Genomic DNA, 24,444 nt, shown 5'->3' on the forward strand with positions numbered 1-24,444 from the left:
TGTTGCTTTCGGCACCTAACCTTTATACCTTTCAGGAAATCTAGACTGCCCCTATTTGACTGACTGTACATTTGTCCTTTAGATTGTAAGCTCCTTTGAGCAGGGACTGTCCTTCTATGTTAAATTGTACAGCGCTGCATAACCCTAGTAGCGCTTTAGAAATGTCAAGTAGTAGTAGTAGTAGTAGTATGACATGGCATAGAGGCTGGCACAAAAGATTTTTAAAGATGTTTTTTTAGGGCGGGAGGGGGTTAGTGACCACTGGGGGAGTAAGGGGAGGTCATCCCCGATTCCCTCTGGTGGTCATCTGGTCAGTTTGGGCACCTTTTCGTGGCTTGGTCGTAACAGAAAAAGGACCAAGTAAAGTCATTCAAGTGCTCGTCAGGGACGCCCTTCTTTTTCGATTATGGGTCGAGGACGCCACCGACATGCCCCTGTGAACTTTGATCGTCCCCGCGACGGAAAGCAGTTGGGGACACCCAAAATCGGCTTTCGATTATGCCGATTTGTGTCGAAAGATGGGCGTCCTTCCCTTTCGAAAATAAATCTGTATATGTTTTTTTTCCTCCAACGCAATCTTTTTTTCAAAGTCCCTCTTAGCCTTCCTTATCAGCGCTTTACATTTGGCTTGACATTCCTTATGCTGTTTCTTTTATTTTCAGTCGGTTCCTTCTTCCATTTTCTGAAGTATTTTCTTAGCTCTAATAGCTTCCTTCACCTCACTTTTTTACCATGCCGGCTGTTGTTTGGGCTTCCATCCTCCTTTTTTAATACAAGGAATATATTTGGCCTGGGCTTCCAGGATGGTGTTTTTGAACAGCATCCACGCCTGATGTAAATTTTTGACCCTCGCAGCCGCTCTTCTAAGTTTGTTTCACAGTTCTTCTCATTTTATCATAGTCTCCTTTAACGTTAAACGCTAACGTATTTGATTTCCTATGTATACTTACTTCAAAGCTAATATCAAATCAGATCATATTATGATCACTATTATCAAGCGGCCCCAGCACCATTACCTCCCGCATCAGATCATGCGCTCCACTAAGGACTAGGGCTAGAATTTTTCCTTCTCTTGTCGGCTCCTGTACCAGCTGCTCCATAAAGCAGTCCTTGATTTTGTCAAGGAATTTTACCTCCCTAGCATGCCCTGATGTTACATTTACCCAGTCAATATCGGGGTAATTGAAATCACCCATTATTATCGTGTTGCCCAGTTTGTTTGCGTCCCTAATTTCCTTTAACATTTCTGCATCCGTCTGTTCATCCTGGCCAGGCGGACGGTAGTACACTCCTACCACTATCCTTTTCCCCTTTACACAAGGAATTTCAATCCACAGTGATTCCAAGAAGTGTTTCCTGCAGAATTTTCAATCTATTTGATTCAAGGCTCTTCTTAATATACAATGCTACCCCTCCACCAATTCGATCCACCTTATCACTACGATATAATTTGTACCCCGGTATGACAGTGTCCCACTGGTTATCCTCCTTCCATCAAGTCTCAGAGACGCCTATTATATCTAATTTTTCATTTAGTGGAATATATTCTAACTCTCACATCTTATTTCTTAGGCTCCTGGCATTCACATGTAGACATTTCAAACTATGTTTGTTGTTCCTATTTACATCTTGCTCAGTACTTAACAGTATTAATTTGCAAACTTTTGTCTGATTTTTATTTAAGGCCACCTGATCTACTATGGTCTCTTCTGCAACCTCACTATCAGGATACCCTATCTTCCCGGTTTTGGTGATATCTTTAAAGATACCTTATCCCGAACCATGCGCTTTTTAGCGACTGTCGGCCTTCCCCAAGTTTCTAGTTTAAAAGCTGCTCTCTCTCCTTTTTAAATGCCAATGTCATCAGTCTGGTCCCACCCTGGTTAAGGTGGAGCCCATCCTTTCGGAATAGGTTCCCCCTTCCCCAGAATGTTGCCCAGTTCTTAACAAACATGGGTTTTGAAATTATTTCATCTTCCTATTTTATTTAATAATTTTATTATTTTAACATACAACTGACAAATGCAACTCCTATACTCTCTGCAATCCTCTCTCCCTTCTCACCCAACCCCACCTCCCTTAAACCCCTTCACCTCGCTTCTTCACTCAAATGTTTCAAACAGCTGGATAACCAATCATTCATCTCCATATCACATGAAATTTGAGAAGAAGGTAATACAAACGGTAAAATGTGAATATCTTCCCAAGAGCAATTATTGTCATGTTCAAAGCCAGTTTAGAAAATGCAGCAGATGTAATGCAGATATTTAACTGGGAAGTGAGAACCGCCTACAGACAACTGAAAACAGCTGTTGTCCTAGACAAATATTAAAAGGAAAGGAGGAAAAACCTTTCAGAATGAAGTAGAATATAACTCATATAACCAAAATGTAGACAGCCATCATTAATCAGCCTTATTACAACTCAACATGATGAAGTCAAATTTTTTAAGTGGAGTCTGCCAAGGTCACAACTCAAATAGTAACAGATAACATTTCCTGCCTCATCCATACCACCAATAGCCTAATGCTTTACAACTGCCAAATAAAATGACATTGCTAAACTGAAAATCTTACCAGATGTCCAACACCTTATCAAAGTGTACATCTATACACTAGAAACTATCCAAGACTCACTTGTCAGGGAAGAAATGCATTTATTAATGAGCTTCTCTACCACCCTTCCCCTCAAAAATGACTTTCATGCCTTATTTCAATTAATTTCCCCCTTATCTAGCTTTATCTAAACCATATCTGCTTGATTCCTTGTATATTATTAAAAATATTGCTTACCTAACTTTGATCTTTTACTAAAAGATATCAACCATATTTTCTCTTCTCCAGTGCAAAATATTTCTAGCTGCCCTGGTCTTCTCTCACAATGGATCACATAACAAATTTATCTGTAATGTGGCTTCAACTGCTGCTGCAACAGTTTTGGTCACTTTCTACATTGGGCTGTCTCACTGCCTCCTACTGAAGCAGGAGGGACAGCACTTGCGGTGACTCACTCATGTTATGTCCTATTAACAGCAAGGGAGGGAGGGCAAGATCCCAATGGCCCTCCTCCCTGTACTATTATTTCCTGTTCCTGGGGTGGGAGACGGTGTTCCCAAAAGCATATTCCACAGCCCATGGAGTTTTAATGACAGGAGACGGCATGAGCCTATCTGGCCCATTATCTGGGCTGCAGCAGTGAGTGGAGCTTGCCGCCATATTGATGACAATAGCAACTGCTATTGAAAACAAGAACAGACTTGTGAGGTTTATATTGTTTTATTAAACTTTCTGAGTCTTACATTCTGTCTGTTAGGAGTTGCCTGTGAAGGGGCGGTGGGTTATATTCAAAATGTATTTGTCAGTGCTCCAGACCTTGCTTTATTATTTGCAATGCTGTATTAGGAATTTCAGTACTGTGCTATAAGTCTTATATGCTTACGATGACAATAAAGATATTTCTATATAAACACAATAGCACGTGCTTATGACTGCCTACGTGTGTGTTTTGCTTTAATTTGGGGGGTTTTTTGACAGCTTTTTTATTTATTTGAAAGCTTCCAATATCTAGATATATATCATGTAATAAAATTGAAAATCACTAAAACAGCATTAAAATTTATTGTACCTGGTAGAAACAGCAGTAATAAACTCTCTAACTTTGTGATCATTTTTCTACTGTTCTATACAATACACTAATTCATGGCCAAATCTCGGTGAGGATATCCTGTTTCCTGATGGGTTCATCTTAACTGTTGTTGCAATCTGCCTCGGGAAGCCTGGTGTTATAAAGATGGAACATAATGAAATAGAAGTAAAATTAAATTCCCCTTTCATTGGGGCACATGGAATCACATCTTCACATCATCTCTTTTGTAGAAGTTTACATTGTACATACACAAATGGATTATTCTGTTTTGAGCATGTTTCAGGGACAAGTGGTTTTAAAGTCGCAATAATAAAAATAAATATGTGGACCGGCTGCAATTACCGATTAACCTTCCTCCCTCAGAAAATGTGAATTGTAAGATTAACCATTTTGACTTTTTCTTATTTTCTTTGAGATTGTTTTCCTGATCTTGGATCTACCAGTTGTGGACGATTATATAACATATATTGGTGGGAGAAAATGTTTTCTTTTTTAATATCAATTTCTGTTTTCCCTTACATTTATGTGATAAATGTGAATGTAATTAAGTAAAATGATAGATAAATAAATAAATGTGGTTTCATGCAGATAGAAACACAGAAACATGGCGGCAGATAAAGGCCAAATGGCCCATCCTCTGTAACCCCTAACTCTTCCTTTTCCTAAGCAATCCCACGTGTTTATCCCATGCCTTTTTCATTTGTTGAAACATAACTAAATTGGCTACAATGCAGTCCATTGGTTTTCTGATATTTTGTTCTTGTGATGATTTATTCTGTGACAAAACTGAAAACTTATCTCTTCTTGATAATAAAATGAGCTCATTGTGAACACTATCCACCCAACTGGAAATATAAAAGTCTGTCCTTTAATGATGCCACATATTCAGAAATCATACAAACATTATCACATGCACATACTAGAACAGGCATCCATACACACACTGCCAAAGTCAAAAACTTCTACAGAGTACATCCTAACTGTTGGACTAGCTGATCTCTTGAGATCCCACACAGCCCTGTTATAAGTCAGTGATGACTTTGCATCTTTTCTTTGTTGGCTGAGCTGAGAAACTAGAAGTAGATAAGCAGTTGTGTGAAGTATAAAATTATGGTGCATTTTTATAATATACCACTGCATTCCACAAAACAAAAAAAACATGTTCCACATACCATCTTTTGATCTAGGCATAGGAAAAAAAGATGTTAAATGCTCCAAGGTTTCAGCCTAATTAAGAAAAAAAAAATTGTCGTTTAAAATAAAAACTCAGTGTTGAGCACCTGATTCTTATAACACGATCTCTGTTTTGGTACTAAGTGAAAATATCTCAGCACCAATACAACGCATAATAGGGTGTTCCTATAACCAGCCACTCCAAACAACATACTGATTACGATTTAGAAATAAATTATTACTCCAAATGATACAAGTTATTCCATTCTGACGGTTCCTCTGTGCACATCCGTATACTGCACAGCCGGCATGTTTCTGTAACACAGAATAAATAAAATTGCTACCAACAAGTATGTGGCAGCAAATAGTTTGTTTTGGTGTCACCAATACAGCGGCTCCATGGGAAGAGATGGCTTCAACTTTTTGATGTCATGCTGTCTTCTTTAAGCCTCCTTTCCCTAGTCCATTTCTTTTTAGCGGGAAAAGGAGGATGCTCCCTGCTGCCTTGTACCACTGCTGCTGTCAGAGGCAGAAAGGACGTTTTACCAGTTTCACTACCCAACTCTTCATCCTGCTTTAGCAGTTCCCGTTAGCAGTAAAAATAAACTTACTCAAAGAAAAAACAAGTAAACGTATTTTGGTATGCGTGTGCGTTTTCTAAAATGTATTCCTCAAAGACAGGACTACTGAAAAGGTCAACCGCATGAACACATTTTCATTTCAGACCTTTTCCTTTTCAATCCTGGATTGTTTCGTGAGTGGTGAACCACCTACTAGCTCCTACTACTAAACATCAGGCCTCATTTAATAAGATGCGTTAACCAGATACTGTGTGGAAATAAAGAAAGCAGATCAGTGATCAGTCCAAACCAATCTTTATTGCAGAATCTCAATCAAATAAGATGCCCAACACAGGCCGTGTTTCGCCCAAAAGGGCTGCATCAGAGGTTGGAAGTCAATTGAGTATGGTACCAGAGCAGATAAAAACCAGCACAATCTCTACTTCAAAGTGAAAGGCTGTGGTAGTGATATATTCTGAATATGATGGACATCTGAACTGAATCCTCAGGTGGAAGATCTTTAACCAGATACTGTGCATTAACATTAATCTGCATTAAATTGTATTACCACACATTAAACAGCAGAAGCCCTATTCTCAATTATTAATTAACTATGCATTTAATTTGAATTAATGAACATTAACTTATTAACAAGTTAGTAACCAAGGCTAAGTCTTAAAATCTAGCAAGGAGTCATTGCCACTTGTCAAACATAAAGCATACCATGCTTAACATTAAATTAACTTCAAACTTCTCTTACTGACCTATAAGTGCATTCACTCTGCCGCTCCCCAATACCTCTCCACTCTTGTCTCTCCCTACGCCCCCCCTCGGATACTCCGCTCTGTAGATAAATCTCTCTTGTCTGTCCCCTTCTCCTCTACTGCTAATTCCAGACTCCGTTCCTTTTATCTCGCCGCACCTCACACCTGGAATAAACTTCCCGAGCCTGTTCGTCTAGCTCCGTCATTGGACGTTTTCAAGTCCAGGCTAAAAGCCCACCTCTTTGACACTGCTTTTGACTCCTAACCTCTACTCACTTGTCCTGTACCCCACCTCTTTAATTCTCTTACCTCTTAGTTGTTCTGTCTGTTTACCTGTCTTATTTAGATTGTGAGCTCATTGAGCAGGGACTGTCTTTTCATGTTTAATGTACAGCGCTGCGTATGCCTTGTGGCGCTAAAGAAGTGATAAGTAGTAGTAGCAGTAAATAAAACACTTACCTTTGCACCAACCAAAAGCCCAAGGGATACAGCTACTCTGGCTCGTAGATCTGGCCTGTCTTTAGGCCAAACATAAACAAACATCGCCTTCAGTATTTTCCGGGAGTTTATATCTTTCAACTGAAAGGGAGAAATTAAAACGTACAACCATCAGAACATAAAACCACAAATGGGGGTAATTTCATAACAGGGCATCTGTGTAGAATTTTTAAAAAAGCCTATTTTCTACAATCTTTTATAGAGAAAAAAAAACAAAAGTTCCTACAATGATCCTCAAAGCACAAATTCTCATACACAAAGGACTAAATTCTATAAATGGCAACTAAAAAAAAAAGTCACCAAAAAAAAAATAGCACTTAGTACAGGGAACCGCATCTACATTTAGGCACGACCATTTACACCAATGCAACCTTGGTGCGAGTCCCCATGCCTAAATTAGGTGTGGCCCCCTTTATTCTTTAAATGCACATAAATTATTTTTATATTTATTAAACTTAGTATACCACTTAACTTTTGCCAAAGTGGTTCACAATCTATCTATATAATTCACAACCCCAATGTTCTAAATGAAGCCACCACCGGAAGTTGAAGCATCGAGATCAGCTTTCCCCACCGGAGGTTGAGGCGTCGAGATAGCCACTTTCCCCATCAGTGTGTGCCCCGCCCTCGCGTCACTACATGATGACGACGAGGGCGGAGCACTGACACTGGATGAAACGGAGTGCCAGAAGCAATTAACACATAACCGCTCACTTACACTGCAGCACAGACAACACGAACAGCGCTGACAGAAGAAATCCATTTGGATGGCCATGCTCCTGCTCTCTGTGTGAGTCACCCCCCCCCCCCCCCCCCCCCCCAAACAAGCTAGCGCCCGTTTCATTGCTCTGAGAAACGGGCCTTCTTTACTAGTGTTTAAATAAAACACACAAAAGCATCCATCCCGTTGTCAGTCAAACTGATGGAAAGCATGGTAGCCAAACAACTTACAGAATATATAAACGAATTCTCAATATTACACGAATCACAGTCAGCTTCTCACCCCCTCCACAGCACAGAAACAGTACTACTCACTCTCCTAGCCAAATTCAAGCAGGAAATAGCAATAGGCAAAAATATCCTCCTCCTCCAATTCGACATGTCTAGTGCATTCGACATGGTAAACCACAATCCTATATAATAAAACTCACCCTCAACGTTCTGAGGACACTGACGTCACTGTCAGGTCCTCCGGGCACTTCCTTCCGGTTCGAAGCCTTCGTGGTGGTGAAGCCACCGAAAACATTGTGTTGGGGCCCCGCCCTCGCATCAAACATGATGACATCGAGGGCGGAGCAATGGCATCAGTGGCTTCACAACCAACGAATCAGCAGATTGAAGGTGGCGTGCCGAGGTCCGCAACAACAATGGCGGTCAGTGCCTTCACAACGCAGAAGGGGTGAGTAGGGAGGGGGGAGGTTCGGAAGGAAACCATGCTAGCGCCCGTTTCATTTGCGCAAGAAACGGGCATATTTTACTAGTATATTAATAAGAGTACTAGATAAGTTTGGGATTGGTGGAAACATACTTAGCTGGATCAAGGGTTTCCTAACCACAAGAACATATCAAGTAAAATCAAACTCAAACATATTATCACCATGGAAAGCAGACTGCGGAGTACCACAAGGATCACCGCTATCACCGATCCTCTTCAACCTAATGATGACCCCACTAGCCAAGTCCTTATCCAACAAAGGCCTTAACCCCTTCATCTATGCAGACAATGTCACAATATACATTACATACAAATCTAAACTGACAGAAATCACAAACGAAATCAAGATCATCTTGAACATCATAGACTCTTGGGCAAATGCATTTCAACTAAAATTCAACAAAGAAAAAACACACTGTCTTATCCTTTCATCCCAAAACAGCGCGGACAACCCCACAATTATCAACACCCCAGATTACACCCTCCCTATCTCAGACAGCCTGAAAATCCTCGGCATTACATTGGACCACAACCTAATACTAGAAAGCCAAGTGACATCCACAACAAAGAAAATGTTCCACTCAATGTGGAAACTCAAACTCATGAAACAATTCTTCCCAAGGGAAACATTTTGCAACCTGATACAATCAATGGTACTAAGCCATTTAGACTACTGCAATGGAATTTATGCAGGATGCAAAGAACAAACGTTAAAGAAACTTCAGACTGCTGAAAACACGGCAGCTAGACTTATCTTTGGAAAAACGTGATTTGTAAACGCAAAACCCCTCCGCGAAAAACTACACTGGCTCCAAATCAAAGAACACATTGCTTTCAAAATCTGCACTCTGGTTCACTAAATAATCTACGGTGAAGCCCCGGGATACATGACAGACCTGATCGACCTACCAACTAGAAACACATCCGAATCAACACGAACATATCTAAATCTGCACTACCCAAGCTGCAAAGGACTCAAATACAAATCAACTTACGCATGCAGTTTCTCCTACATAAGCACACAACTGTGGAACACATTACCAAAAGCCTTGAAAACTATGTACGACCACCTAAACTTCCGGAAAAAAACTAAAAACTAACCTGTTTAAAAAGGCATACCCTACCAATCCAACATAAATGCCTGATCTCTGCAACACAACAAAACTAACCTGTTTAAAAAGGCATACCCTACCAATCCAACATAAATGCCTGATCTCTGCAACACAACAAAACTAAAGTACGTAATGGACATAACACAACTCTTCCGTTGTACGATTCCCTAATGTGGCTGTGCCATATGAACTTTATCTTACCACAATATCACTTTGTATTTGTTTACACCGGAGTCTGCAAACGCCTCTCCGGTACTATGTAAGCCACATTGAGCCTACAAATAGATGGGAAAATGTGGGATACAAATGTAACAAATAAGAATAATAATAGAATTAAAAAAGGTGCAGAGAAGGAAGACAACAATGATAAAGCGGATGGGACGACTTCCCTATGAGGAAAGGCTAAAGCTGCTACGGCTCTTCAGCTTGGAGAAAAGGCGGCTGAGGGGAGATATGATAGAGGTCTATAAAATAATGAGTGGAGTTGAACGGGTAGACGTGAAGCGTCTGTTTATGCTTTCCAAAAATACTAGGACTAGGGGGCATGCGATGAAGCTACAAAATAGAAAATGTAAAATGAATTGGAGAAAATGTTTCTTCACTCAACATGTATGTAATTAAACTCTGGAATTCGTTGCCAGAGAATGTGGTAAAGGCGGGTAGCTTAGCAGAGTTTACAAAAAAGGTTTGGATGGCTTCCTAAAGGAAAAGTCCATAGACCATTATTAAATTGGACTTGGGGAAAATCCACTATTTCTGGGATCAGTATAAAATGTTGTGTACTTTTTTGGGATCTTTCCAGGTATCTGTGACATGGATTGGCCACTGTTGGAAACAGGATGCTGGGCTTGTTTGGTCTGTCCCAGTATGGCAATACTTATGTACTTATACATCTGTGGTTGATAATTATGGACCTGTGCCTGGGATTCTATGGATTGCTAAGCTTCTGGAGTTTCTGGTTTATTCTCAACTTCATGAGTTTATTTTTTCTAATGAATGTTTGCACTATACGCAACATGGGTTTCGACCCCTACATAGTACTGTATTTCATATCACTGAAGTCAAAGAAAGTTATTGTGTGGGGCCAGCTGTTTTACTTCAATTTGATATTTCTACAGCCTTTGATGCTATTGACCATTCTCTAATGCTTCATAGAGATATATTTTCAAAGCACTTAGCTTTCCAAAGTTCCATAGGTTTCTATGGAACTTTGGAAGGCTAAGTGCTTTGAAAATATGCCTCATAGGCTTTCTGAGTTGGGCATTGTCAGACGGTTTTCAGAGTTTTTAGATAAGAGATATTTGGTTTTTAAGGATGGAGTTTTTTTCTGATCATTGGACCCCTGACTGTGGGGTGCATCAGAGGTCCCCGTTGTCCCCTTTGTTATTTAATATCTACGTAAAACCATTAGGTGCCTGGATAACATCTCTTGGACTACATATTTTATCCTATGTGGATAGTACCTTTTTCATCTGTCCTGTTTTGAAAACCTTTGACAATACTTTTATCTGAGGGGGTCTTTTACTAAGTTGCTGTAGTGTTTTTAGCTCATAGTAGAAATCAGCTAGTGGTAAATGCCAAGACGCCCATTATATTATTCCTATGGGCATCTCTGAGTTTACCACCAGCTGATTTCTACTGTGGTTTAGTAAAACTACTGTGACTTAGTAAAACACTCCCTATGCTACTTAAAAATATTAATTTAATTGATTCATGGGCCAGTGCTAATTTTTTTTAAAGCTGAACAAAAGACCACCACTGTTTGGTTTTGGGATTATGATATATAACCCCCCAAATTTCTGGGGTTAGATGAAATCTTACAGGTTTCTAATAATGCAAAGGTTTTAGGGGTTATACTAGACTCTAAACTATCCTGTGAGGAACAAATCGCAGCATTGGTAAAAAAAAGTTTTAATTTCAGACTATGTCAATTAAGAGCAATTAGATCTAGTGGAATGTTTTTGCAGCATTGCTCAGTCAGTCCTCTTACCAAACTTAGACTATTGTAACTCATTGTTATGGAAGACCGGCAATGAAACTGCTGCAAAGACTGCAGATGCTTCAAAATACTGCTGCAAGATTAATTTATCGAGTCAGCAGATTTGAGAGTGTAACCCCTCTTTTTGAGAAATTACATTGGCTTCCGCTTTATCTCTGTGTCAAGTTTAAATAGCTAGTATCATTTTTAAAAGTTTGTCAGGGCAAAATTCGGTTTGTCTTGCTATTTAAATTTAATGCTTACTGGACAAATTTGTCGATCTGTTTCCAAGCTCTACAGGGAATAAAATTAAGGGCTACTTGATTAATTCTTTCCAATACTTAAGAGTACAAATTTGGAATGATATTTAATATTAAGTTCGGTCTATTCAATTTTATTTATTGAAAGCTCTTCTAGTCTCCGATATTCATCTTGATAATATACAATTTTGTTTTGTAATTCCATCTAAATAAGATGTAAACCGTGATGAATCCTATTGGAGATATATCACAGAATATAAGCTACGAATACAATAGGAGAGGAGTTTGTGCCCATGGAGGGAAAGGGAACGGAAGAGAGACGGGAGGCAATGGTGCCCACAGAGGTGAGGTGAAGGGAGAAGAGATGGAAACCAGACAGATTTCAGGAGGAAAAAAAAAAACAGAAGAAATTTGAACTTGAAAGACAGTCATAAGGCAGGAAGTGAAGAAGAGAGAAAAGAAATAATGAATAGATAGGATGTTCTGGAAACAGTTCAGAGCACAGAGTGAAGCAGAACCAAAAGCAGAGAACAAGTGATTAGAAAAATACAAATCACCAGAAAACGTAAGAAAAATAATATTATTTTCAGTTTAGTAATTGAAATATGTCAGTTTTCAGAATTTATTATTATTATTATTTATTGCATTTGTATCCCACATTTTCCCACCTCTTTGCAGGCTCAATGTGGCTTACAATACATCATGAGTGGTGGTAATATATTAGAAAGTAGACATATAGTGTTATAGAAGGATCTTGGGCGACATGATAATGATAAAACATGATAGTAGTATAGCAAGCAGATATTGTAAGACAGTTCTGTATGTATGTGGAGGAGCTGTTTATATTCACATTGGTTGATCTTTGTGGAATGCCTTGTTAAAGAGATGGGTCTTCAGTAGTTTGCAGAAGTTGGTTAGTTCGTAGATCGTTTTTAAGTTGTGTGGCAGTGTGTTCCAAAATTGTGTGCTCAAGTAGGTAAAGTTTGTCGCGTGTATTAATTTGTATTTTAGACCTTTGCAGTTAGGGAAGTGCAGATCAAGGAATGTGCGGGATGATTTTTTGGCATTCCTGGGTGGCAAGTCTATCAGGTCTGACATGTAGGCTGGTGCATCTCTGTGAATGATTTTGTGAACTAGGGAGCAAATTTTGAACGTGATGCGTTCTTTAAGTGGAAGCCAGTGTAATTTTTCTCGTAGGGGCTTAGCACTTTCATATTTTGTTTTGCCGAATATAAGTCTAGCTGCTGTATTCTGGGCTGTCTGAAGTTTTTTTATTATCTGCTCTTTACAGCCGGCGTAGAGTGCGTTGCAGTAATCTAGATGACTGAGCACCATTGATTGTACCAGGTTACGGAAAACAGTTCTTGGGAAGAAAGGTCTTACTCTTTTTAATTTCCACATTGAGTGGAACATCTTCTTGGTTGTGTTTTTCGCATGTCTATATTCTGCACTATACAGAAGGAAATATGAGGGGGACCCTTTATGCGATTAAAAATGTTAATCAATGTGAAGCCCTAATGGTGATCAATTATGCAGCGCCTGCACCTATTTACAGCAGGATCCTACAAGCTCAACTGTGCGCTCTACATGCAGTACCCTGCATTTTAACTTAATACAATTGAATGCGTCACAGACACAAAGGTCCTAGGAATTATTCTATATAAAACTTATGGCTATGGAAAAATAGAAGCTGCTCAGTTAAATATAAAAAACTTAAGATAACAGAAATGGGCGCACGGGAAAACCATTCAATGCTGGTGGTTAATATGCTGAGAAGACTGAACATGATGGACAAGGTCAACAAACACCACATATACCCAATACGTTTGCCCAACAGTGAACTGACAGGTTTGTGCCATGTCTATAATTTTAACCTGTGGTGTTTGCAGCAATAACGAAAGTAAAACTACCTAATGAAAAAAAGTTACCTGCAGAGATTTGTGCCTATGCTCTCTGCAAGTCATTTTTCTGAAGAAAAAAAAAATACTGAGCTTTGAATAAACAAAAACTGTGTACATTATCACAGCCTTCTCCACCTCCAGGGACATCTCTTCAACCCACTGGTAAAGGTGTGGCTCTTAAAGACCAAATGCAGCCTTTTAATACTACTGCTATTTATATGTATAGCACTATTGGGCGAGTGCCAAGCTGTACAGTGGTGATAAGTACTAAGGTATTATGACATGTACCCTTTTAATACTATTGCTATCTATTTTTACAGCAGTAGCGGATGAGTGCAAAGTCATGGGATAGGAGGCAAAGTCTTATTGTGGATTAAGAACTGGTTACAAGAAAGAAAACACAGCAGGCTCAATATTCTTAATGGAGAAGGGTAAATAGTGGAGTTTCCCAGGTGTCTGAGCTAAGACCACTACTTTTTAACATACAGTGGAAGCCTGATATAATGCAATGATAAAATACCATTGTGGCAAATGCGGAATCACGATATAGTGGGGCCAATAAAAAAAAACTAACAAAACTGAACCAAAAACTGATCTGCTGCAAAAGAAAAATAAACTAGACAGTATTAACGCAAAGGGGAGCCAAAATATGACCGCATTATATGTGGATTCATGTTATTGTAGGGCACATTATAGCAGATTTACAATGTATCTATAAATGATTTATACTACTACTACTTAACATTTCTAAAGCGCTACCAGGGTTACGCAGCACTGTACAATTTAACAAAGAGAGACAGTCCCTGCTCAAAGAGCTTACAATCTAATAGATAAGAGTGAGACAAATATAGGACAATCAAGCCATTGTGACATCACTGATGAGGTTGGCTCTTAGGCATTGGTGGAATGAGGCATTATGACATCACAATCTCAGTTCTGGTTAAATCACTGCTATATGTAATACTACTACTACTACTTAACATTTCTAGAGCGCTACTAGGGTTACGCAGCGCTGTACAATTTAACAAAGAGAGACAGTCCCTGCTCAAAGAGCTTACAATCTAATAGATAAGAGTGAGACAAATATAGGACAATCAAGCCATTGTGACATCACTGATGAGGTTGGCTCTTAGGCATTGGTGGAATGAGGCATTATGACATCACAATCTCAGCTCTGGTTAAATCACTGCTATATGTAATACTACTACTACTACTTAACATTTCTAGAACGCTACTAGGGTTACGCAGCGCTGTACAATTTAACAAAGAGAGACAGTCCCTGCTCAAAGAGCTTACAATCTAATAGACAAGTGAACGGTCGGTCCGATAGGGGCAGTCAAATTGGGGCAGTCTGGATTCACTGAACGGTAAGGGTTAGGTGCCGAACGCAGCATTGAAGAGGTGGGCTTTAAGCAAAGACTTGAAGACGGGCAGGAAGGGGGCTTGGCGTAAGGGTTCAGGAAGGTTGTTCCAAGCATAGGGTGAGGCGATTTATAAACGGAAATAGCCAATGAGGTGATTAAATTTGCTGATGACACAAAGTTATTCAAAGTTGTTAAATCACAAGAGGATTGTGAAAAATTGCAAGAGGACCTCACAAGACTGGGTGACTGGATATCCAAATGGCAGATGGAACTTAATGTGAGCAAGTGCAATGTGATGCATGTAGGAAGGAGAAACCCAGACTATAGTTACATGATGCAAGGTTCCACATTAGGAGTCACTGCCCAGGAAAAGGATCTAGGTGTTATCATTGATACACTGAAACCCTCCACTCAGTGTGTAGCACCAGCTAAGAAAGCAAACAATGTTAGGAATTATTAGGAAAGGAATGGAGAACAAAACAGATTATAATGCATTTGTATTGTTCCATGGTGCAACCGCACCTTGAAAATTGTGTGCAATTCTGGTCACTGCATCTCACAAAGAAAAATAGCAGAATTATTTAATAACGGTCTATGGACTTTTCCTTTAGGAAGCCATCCAAACCTTTTTAAAACTCCGCTAACTTTATTTGGATTTATTTACCGCCTTTTTTAAATAATTCACTCAAGATAGTGTACAGTAACAATAGATCAAACATGAGCAATAGGCAATTACAGAAGTAAAAACTTTCAAATAGCAATACGAAGTATGGCATGGTACAACGTCAACACAATACGTAACAGAACATTTTAATTGATAGTGAAGGGTAAAGCAAAGATGGAACATATAGATATGTAAGAAGAGTTAGAAAGTAAGGTGACTAATTTATAGAAATTTGCACATGAGGTCAGAGAGATGGTTAAATATTATCTCAGCTAGGGTAGGAGTGGATAAACATGTCCCGCTGTAGTATGTGCAGTCTGAGCCACGCCTTGTGTATGTGAGTTACTTCTTCCATTAATGGCCTGGTTGAAGAGCCAAACTTTCACCTGCTTCCTGAAGTACAGATAGTCTTCTGTTAAGCAGAGCCTCTCACGCAGTGCATGCCAGAGTGTGGGGCCTACTCCAGCGAAGTCTCGTTTACGAGTATCACATCGTGTAATGTCTTTTGGAGAGGGGGTGTGTAGGGATATTTCCCTATGTATCTCACCTTGCTGGTCTTGGCCTGTATAATCCTAATACATCAAGATGGAGTCTGCAACCTATGACCTGCACGTCAGTGAGCCAGCATATTCAGCTCTCTGCTTGTGGAAAAACACTGGCAGTCATGTAATATCCAAGGACATGCTGTGGGCAATCACCCCCACCTTTATCTCCCTGAGAAGCTGAATAGGGAGTGAGACATGGCTCCAACAAGCCGGGTGAGAAACAGAAATGCATACCAAAAAGTAACAGTTCCAAGGTCATGAACAATGGCCATTTCTTGCTAAGGGAATGAGCTGGACAAGATCATGATTGGCCCCGTCTGGTCACCTGGGAAGAGGGGACTAGGAAAGCGGGAACAGAGAGAAGGGAGTTGTTCGGAATCCTTGGAAGAGGTTGGAGCTGGCAAGACTAGTGAGACCTGACGTGGTCCACAACCTTGTGAACTGTCTATCTGGAGACTGTACCGGTTGGTTCAGTTGTACCCACACGGAGTGACTGTGACCCCTGCTTGCTGCAGAGACCCTGTCCTATTTCTGAGACTGAGACTCGCTGTGAGAGGCATCTTGAGTCTGCGAAGGAATCCACTCTTATCTCATCCTAACTGCTGGAGAGACAGCCTGGTGAGACACAGAGATTTATTTCCTATTAGTCTGGGAGTAGCGTTTAGTGTTGTCTTAGCCAAAGACTGGTTACGTCATACTTGTGGTCAGGAGATTGCTGCTAATAACCGTACTTACCTCACATAGTTCAGTAGTATTCCAAATCAGGTTGTGTAATTTACCTAGTAACCAGTAAGAATCCGAGTGTTTAGTGAGTGACAATATATTTTTGTAAGTCTTATCAGCAAGTTATATATATATATTTGTATCGCTCCGCTTTGCTACAGAGTTCTATTTTGTATATCTTCTATTATATATCTATAATAAAATCTAATATATATTCCAGCTGGTTTTTGCAGTTCTGTTTCTATCGGAAGTATTGGCTTGGTGCCAATCCAAGGTTCCCTCCTTCCCTAGACAGACAACAGAGTATTTTGCTTGCAAATAATTCTGTATTGGGAACCTCGGGCGCAGATGATTTCTCCGATAAGTATCATCTGTGACAGTCCTTGGGAGGACCTTAGTGTCCCTGGCGGTATGTGAAGGATCATCCTATTCTTCAGGTACTCAGGGCCATTCCCTTTCAGGGCCTTGAAGATCAGACAGAGTTTTAAATTTAGCCCTGTATTGTACTGGTAATTAATGAAGTTTTTGCAAAAATGGTGTGATGTGGTCACATCGCTTGCAACCGTCTACGAGTCTTGCTGCTGCATTCTGAATCAACTGAAGCTGGTGCAGGCCCTTTGTAGTCAGACCATTGTATAGTGCACTGCAGTAATCCAGTCTTCATGTTATCATGGCATGCACAACTGGGATAAGATTTACCTTCTCGATGTAAGGAGAGAGGCAGGGGAATCAGAGTAACTGTTGAATCTAATTGTATTCCAAGGTTCCTGACTTGTGATTTGAGGGTGAGTTCGTACTTCCCAAAAGGGATTTTGATGTCAGGTATGTATCCCACTTGTGTTAGGAACCTAAAGAAGCTCTGTTTTACTTGGGTTCAGGCAAAGCTTTTTGTGCTTAGCCCATTCTTGAATTGATGTTGAACAGGTAAATCAGTTTATTCAAGGAGGTAGGTAAGTCAGGTTCAATGGGTATGAGTTAGCTACACATCATCCGCATAGATGTAGAACTGAGAGTGTCCATTGACCGAATCAGCTCAGCTAGTGGCTTGAGGTAGATATTGAACAGAATAGGTGACAGTATCGATCCTTGTGGCACCCCGCAGGTCAGTGTCCATGGTGGTGAAGAGCTGCTGCCAAATATTATGAATTGTTGCCTGTCTGATAGACATGAAGAATAAACCAGTGCATCTATTAATAGTGAACTAAAAATACAACTGAATGTACATTATTGAAGAATTAACATAATTACATATGTTAATATAAAAGAATAACATATACAAAACATAAAAGTGTGAATACACTGTTAAAAATGTCAACAGTGAAAAGGATAATAAATAAAAGATTTGCAAAATAGAACAAAAAGTATACAACATAGAAAATCTCAAACATTGGAATGGAAAAAAAAGAAGGACAACCAACCTTGTGTTAAAGTTTCTTGTGGAACAAACACATTTTGAAGTCGAGCAGACAAATGTAAAGTGGTCTGAATCAGAGTGGAAACAAAAGCACAAAAAAATCTTTTGTATAAACGTTAAATATAATAATAGCAAGGTATTATTTGACATCCTAAAAAAGAATAAAGAGAAACTATAAAAAGACAAAACTTTAAAAAGACCATATTTTTAAAAAGTTGCACTCCTCAAAAGGATAGATGTTATGCAATAGGGAAAGGAAAGGTACAGTGGAATTGTTTGTGTGCAATACAAGTTAAAAATAGTTTTCATGCCCATAAAACTAATGTGACCGCTACAAGGTCAAGAGTAGCCACAACAAGGTAGTGAACAATAACTCAGAAATGGCATGAAAAAAATAAATTTGGTAATCTGCTGAAAAGGTACGGCAGCAAAAACAGAAAATAAAAACGAGAAACATAAGGAAATGGATGATAGAGCTAGGAAGAAATATACTGTCATGATGAAAGGAACGAACTATGAGTGTACGTGGAACCTCAATGATTAGAAAACTGCAACTGGATGTACGTGACACAAACTAAAAAAAAACACGTCTACAGTAGAAAAACGAGGGAAACAAAATACAATTAAAAAACTAAAAAAAACCAAACTGTCTGGCATGTAGTAATCTTACTTGAAGAAAAAGGAAGCACCCAAAGTAACTCTACAAAGTGCGGTACAGTCATCCATATAAATATTGCTATCAACTTCAGAGAACTGAAAACATTATGCGGATTCACCAGAGAAGACATAACGGGGAAAACAAAGTGCATAAAAGGAGTTTAAACTAAACTTGTAATGGTAGAAAACAAAATACAATATAGGTATAATTAAACAAAAAGTCTGACTGGAAGTGTACCTTTAGATTATAAAAAAGGAAAAGGCAGCTAAAGTGCTGCTACACAGTGCGATGCAATATTTTCACTAACTGCTGGTTCCATAGAAGGGGGACGGCAACAGCAGACATGAAACTTTAAATTGGAGATAAACTGCTGTGGTGTGGGAAAGTTATCCTGTAAGGCATAGAACTATATCTAAAAAACATAATAATGAAAAGATGAAAAAGGCAATGCCTGATATGGATTGTATAGAGCAAAAATGCAACCAGAACTTGCTATTGGACTGGGAAAGTTATCCTGTATGGCACAGGACAATGTCTAAAACAACACTTTTTCATATACCATTTTTTTAATTGTGGAATTTTATATTTGTATGTTAGTGTGTTGTTATTTTTTGTAGACTCCTGAGGCAGGCACTTCCGTGCCGAAACGCGGTGCAGTGTCAAGTCTCATGTACTACAGTAACAAACTTGAGTGTTTATCCCATTATCTGCTCAACCTGCTTCCTTCTCCCACTTTCTGGTTTGGTTTGCTTTACATACTGTAAGTACATAAGTATTGCCATACTGGGAAAGACCAAAGGTCCATCAAGCCCAGCATCTTGTTTCCAACAGTGGCCAATCCAGGTCACAAATACCTGGCAAGATCCCAAAAAAGTACAAAACATTCTATACTGCTTATCCCAGAAATAGTGGATTTTCCCCAAGTCCATTTAACAATGGTCTATGGACTTTCCTTTAGGAAGCTGTCCTAAAGGAAAAGTCCATAGACTTTGTTTATCCAGTGGGGTTTTTTTTGTTTAGTTATCTTTTGGTTCCTGTACCTTACTTGGGATCTTGCCAAGTACTTGACCAGGATTGGCCACTGTTGAGAAAATAAGATACTGGGCTTGATGGACCTTTAGTCTGTCCCAGTATGGAAATGTTTACGTTTCAAGTTTATTGAGAGCTTATACCCCACCCATCAAAAAAAAATGTCCGAGCAGCTTATAATGTAAAGGTGAGGAAAAGGAAAAGAGGCAGATAGAGACAACAACAGAGCAAAGGGACGAGGGAAGAAATAAAATATGAATAGTAAAGCAGAGAGGGCAACACAGGAGGGAGGGGACATCTTCCAGAATACTACCACTCTAAGAGAGCTTGAAGTGGGGGGGGGGGGGGGGTTAATTAAAGGCATTTACAAACAGGAAAGTCTTCAAATCAGTCTTAAATGATTGCAGGGAGTGTGACAGTTGTAAGCTGTTCGGTAGGTTGTTCCAAAGATCTGGGGCTTGTACCGAGAATATGGTGTGCCGTGTGGCAGCATGCCTAATTTCACAAATAGATAGAACAAGTTGATTCTGCTGAGAACACCTAAGTGTATGTGAGGGCAGTAAGGAACAAGTTAGTAAGACTGATAAGCCTGTTTGCCGGCCTGGCGAATCTTATAAGTAATGGTAGCTTGTAGGTTATATGAGAGATTAGGAACCAATGTGAAGCTTGAAGGAGAGGGGTAATGTGATCAAGTTTACGGTGACCAGTGATTAATTTGATGGCTGTGTTTTACACTATTTGCAGGCGATGCAGATCTTTAATATGGAGGCCTTTGCACACGGCGTTATAGTAATCAAGCTGGCTAAGAACTAGAGAATGTATGAGAATGTTAATTGCCGATGGGTGAAGTAAAGTCTTGATGAAGCTTAAAGAATGAGCGCCAAACCATGGCGGAGATCTGTGGGAGAAAAGAGAGCAAAGATTCCAGAAGAACGTCTGATATCTTTACAGTCTGAACTAGAGGGACCAAAGTGGAACTGAATGTGTGCTACTAGTGTTAAGCCTGGACGATTAATAAAAAAAGGATTTTTGATTTGTAGGAGTTCAAAACAAGTTTATTTGTAAGTAGCCAGTCTGTCACTTAGATGAGCTTGGTGTTGATGGAATGGACTTGGCCAAAGTCTGAAGGGTCCAGCGTGCAAATAATTTGTATATCGTCTGCATAAACGTAAGGAGTGAAGGCCAGAGACTATAACAGTGTCAGGAGAGGTGCAAGGAAAAAATTAAAAAGGGTGGAAGCCAAAACTGAGCCTTGTGGCATACCAGAAGGAAGCAAGATGAGCTTAGTCGTAGCCGCAGAGGTTTGTACTGTGTAAGAGCGGTTGGATAAGTAGGAAGTGAATCACTGAAGAGCAGTGTTCCTCAGTCCAAGGTGGTAAAGTCTGTTGAGGAGAATAGTGTGGTCAATTAGGTCAAATGCCACTGTTCAGTTAAGGGAAAGCAAAAGGACTGAGGAGGATTTTTTTTTTTTTTTATTACATTTGTACCCTGCGCTTTCCCACTCATGGCAGGCTCAATGCGGCTTACATGGGGCAATGGAGGGTTAAGTGACTTGCCCAGAGTCACAAGGAGCTGCCTGTGCCTGAAGTGGGAATCAAACTCAGTTCCTCAGGACCAAAGTCCACCACCCTAGGCCACTCCTCCACTGTTGCTACTATTTGAGATTCTACATGGAATGTTGCTATTCCACTAGCAACATTCCATGTAGAAGTCGGCCGTTGCAGATCACCAATGTGGCCACGCAGGCTTCTGCTTTCTGCTTCTGTGAGTCTGACGTCCTGCACGTCAGACTCACAGAAACAGAAGCCTGCGCAGCCTTCTACATGGAATGTTGCTAGTGGAATAGCAACATTCCATGTAGAATCTCCAATAGTAGCAACATTCCATGTAGAATCTCCAATAGTATCTATTTTATTTTTGTTACATTTGTACCCTGCGCTTTCCCACTCATGGCAGGCTCAATGCGGCTTACATGGGGCAATGGAGGGTTAAGTGACTTGCCCAGAGTCACAAGGAGCTGCCTGTGCCTGAAGTGGGAATCAAACTCAGTTCCCCAGGACCAAAGTCCACCACCCTAACCACTAGGCCACTCCTCCACTGTTGCTACTATTTGAGATTCCACTAGCAACATTCCATGTAGAAGTCGGCCCTTGCAGATCACCAATGTGGCCGCGCAGGCTTCTGCTTCTGTGAGTCTGACGTCAGACTCAGAGAAACAGAAGCCTGCGCAGCCTTCTACATGGAATGTTGCTAGTGGAATAGCAACATGCCATGTAGAATCTCTATAGTAGCAACACTCCATGTAGAATCTCCAATAGTATCTATTTTATTTTTGTTACATTTGTACCCTGCGCTTTCCCACTCATGGCAGGCTCAATGCGGCTTACATGGGGCAATGGAGGGTTAAGTGACTTGCCCAGAGTCACAAGGAGCTGCCTGTGCCTGAAGTGGGAATCAAACTCAGTTCCGCAGGACCAAAGTCCACCACCCTAACCACTAGGCCACTCCTCCATGCTTATAATGGTAGTGGATGTATGTGGTAAGACCTAGGAGAGAAGCTTCAGTACTGCGGTGGCAGCGAAATCCTGTCTGATGTGGGTGGAGAGCTGATACAGTAGCCAGGAAATCTAGAAGCTTATAATGGTGTGCCATGTGGCAGCATGCCTAATTTCACAAATAGATGAACAATAAGTTGTTCTTATGTTTTGTATGGTGGTGATAATTACTCAGGTACAACATGCATCATTTTTTTTTTTTAATTTATAAGAAGTCTTTATTGAAAATGCACTCATTACAACATGCAACATTTAACAAACTGTAAATACAGTATCACATCAAAATCCAAGCAGCATTAATACCATGTAGTACAGCTCTGCAACATTATATAGCTTCTTTATACATCTGTTAAGAACTTCAGTATTTATAAAGTTTTCAAAATTAACAACCCCTCTTTTCCCTAAACCCTCCCTACCCCAACCTCCCCTCTACCCACCCAGCTAATGAGTCATGTTAGAGTTCCCAAAACTCACATACAGCACTCACAATCTAAACAGTGTTGACATCGTCAGAACATGCATCATTTTAATACTGCTGCTACTTATTTTTACAGAACTACTGCATGTGTGCAGAGCTGTATAGTCTTGATAAGTGCTTGGGTAGAATATGGCCACTTTATATGGCAGGTGTTCCTGATTAATTAAAAATATAAGCAAGTACTGCACCCACCAGCTCACTGCACTAAAACTGACCACTGGAAACTTGAATTTACAAGACAACAGTTTTCAAAACTGGAAGAACATGGAAAAAAAAACAATCCATTATGTTTCTGAGCTGAAGGATAGAACGATCTCCAAAGAAAAAGCTTCCATCTTTGAAATGATTCAGATACTTTTCTTTGGGGTTCACAAGTTGGTTTGACACCACTTTAATGCAACTAAAGATGCAATTTGGAAAATAAAATGATGATGCAATTCAATGTCATCAGTTAGCCGTTCTGCAATGACAGTCTGACGACAGCACCAACCCCTGGATTCTATATATGGCACCCAACATTGGGTGAGCTTCCAAGATGAATACAGATTGCATAATGAGCTCTTAACCATCAGTAATTGGCTGCTAACAAATTATTGATGTTAACTGACACTCATTAAAATTTGAATGCACATCTGGATGCATGCTATTCTATAAGGCATGGCGTCTAAGTCCCATGGCGTGTATCTGATAAGGGGGCATAGCCACGGGCATCAGGGGTGTTATGAAACGTTTGCGCAGAATTACAGACTACTACTCAACTGCGCCTAACTTGGGAGCTGGCATTTATACCAGGTTTTAGCAGGTGTAAGTCTGGCACACAAAGTTAGGTGTGGGATCCATGCTAAGCGCTATTCTATATAAGACATGCGTTCTTTATTGAATAGCATTTAGTGCTGAATTTTTTCAGCACCTTTTATTGAACTTCCTCCTAAATGCTCAAATTTTAAAACGTCATTATATGTTTTGCTTATTATTAATGCCACTTATCTCAGATGACTTTGTATGCACTACAATAGGTACTTAGGTTTGATTAATACAATTAAATTTTGTCAGTTTGAAGAGGACATGTTTTCTGTGCCTGGAATGCTAGCTGTACGGAGAAAGATAAAACCTTTCTATGTTAATATTGTCAAATATTTTGCACATGCTACAGCACAGACTGTAATGTTTTGATTGTACACCACTCTGATGCACTTATTTCCCACTGCTGAATGAGGACAGGACACCCTAGTTCTGTCAGAGTAGGAAAGAGGTCACCCCCTGTCAGGCTATTCTGAAATGTACACTGCTAATCCTTCCGTACAGAGCACAGGGAAGCTATGGTCCCCACAAGAAAAGTGTTCTAGTAATTTAAATGACTTAATTGTGCGTAAAATGTCACCACTTCACTTAACAGAATGGACTCTGACGATGTGTAATCATGCATTAGGAGTCCATTAAATTGTAAAGAACAAGATTGTAGTTACAGGGTAAACATGGGTCTATAAAGAATTTTTCTTCATACTTTGAAAAGGCTTCACTTAAGAGAAAAAAAAAAGGCAGCATTTTCTGAACGCAGCTAAGAAATTGTAAAATAGTGTAAGTTTGTGAATGAAATGTTCACTGGTTTATTGGATGTAGTCCTAGTCAACTCCATCTTGTGACAAATAAGACTGGTTTGGGGGGGGGGGGGGATCAAACTCCCACAT

At 39.9% G+C, this 24,444-nt stretch overlaps 1 protein-coding gene across 2 annotated transcripts in view; it reads right to left on the reverse strand.

Annotated features, from left to right (window-relative positions):
* ABCB7 (ATP binding cassette subfamily B member 7) overlaps positions 1-24,444 on the reverse strand; it is a 183,507-nt gene that overhangs the window by 112,672 nt on the left and 46,391 nt on the right. For both annotated transcript variants that reach the window (XM_030208818.1, XM_030208819.1), the window contains exon 4: positions 6,602-6,721. In XM_030208818.1, coding sequence (XP_030064678.1) covers positions 6,602-6,721 — 120 coding nt within the window. The remainder of the gene's footprint in view (positions 1-6,601; positions 6,722-24,444) is intronic.

The sequence above is a fragment of the Microcaecilia unicolor genome, chromosome 7, assembly GCF_901765095.1.
Source record: "Microcaecilia unicolor chromosome 7, aMicUni1.1, whole genome shotgun sequence".
Classification (NCBI taxonomy): Eukaryota; Metazoa; Chordata; class Amphibia; order Gymnophiona; family Siphonopidae; genus Microcaecilia; species Microcaecilia unicolor.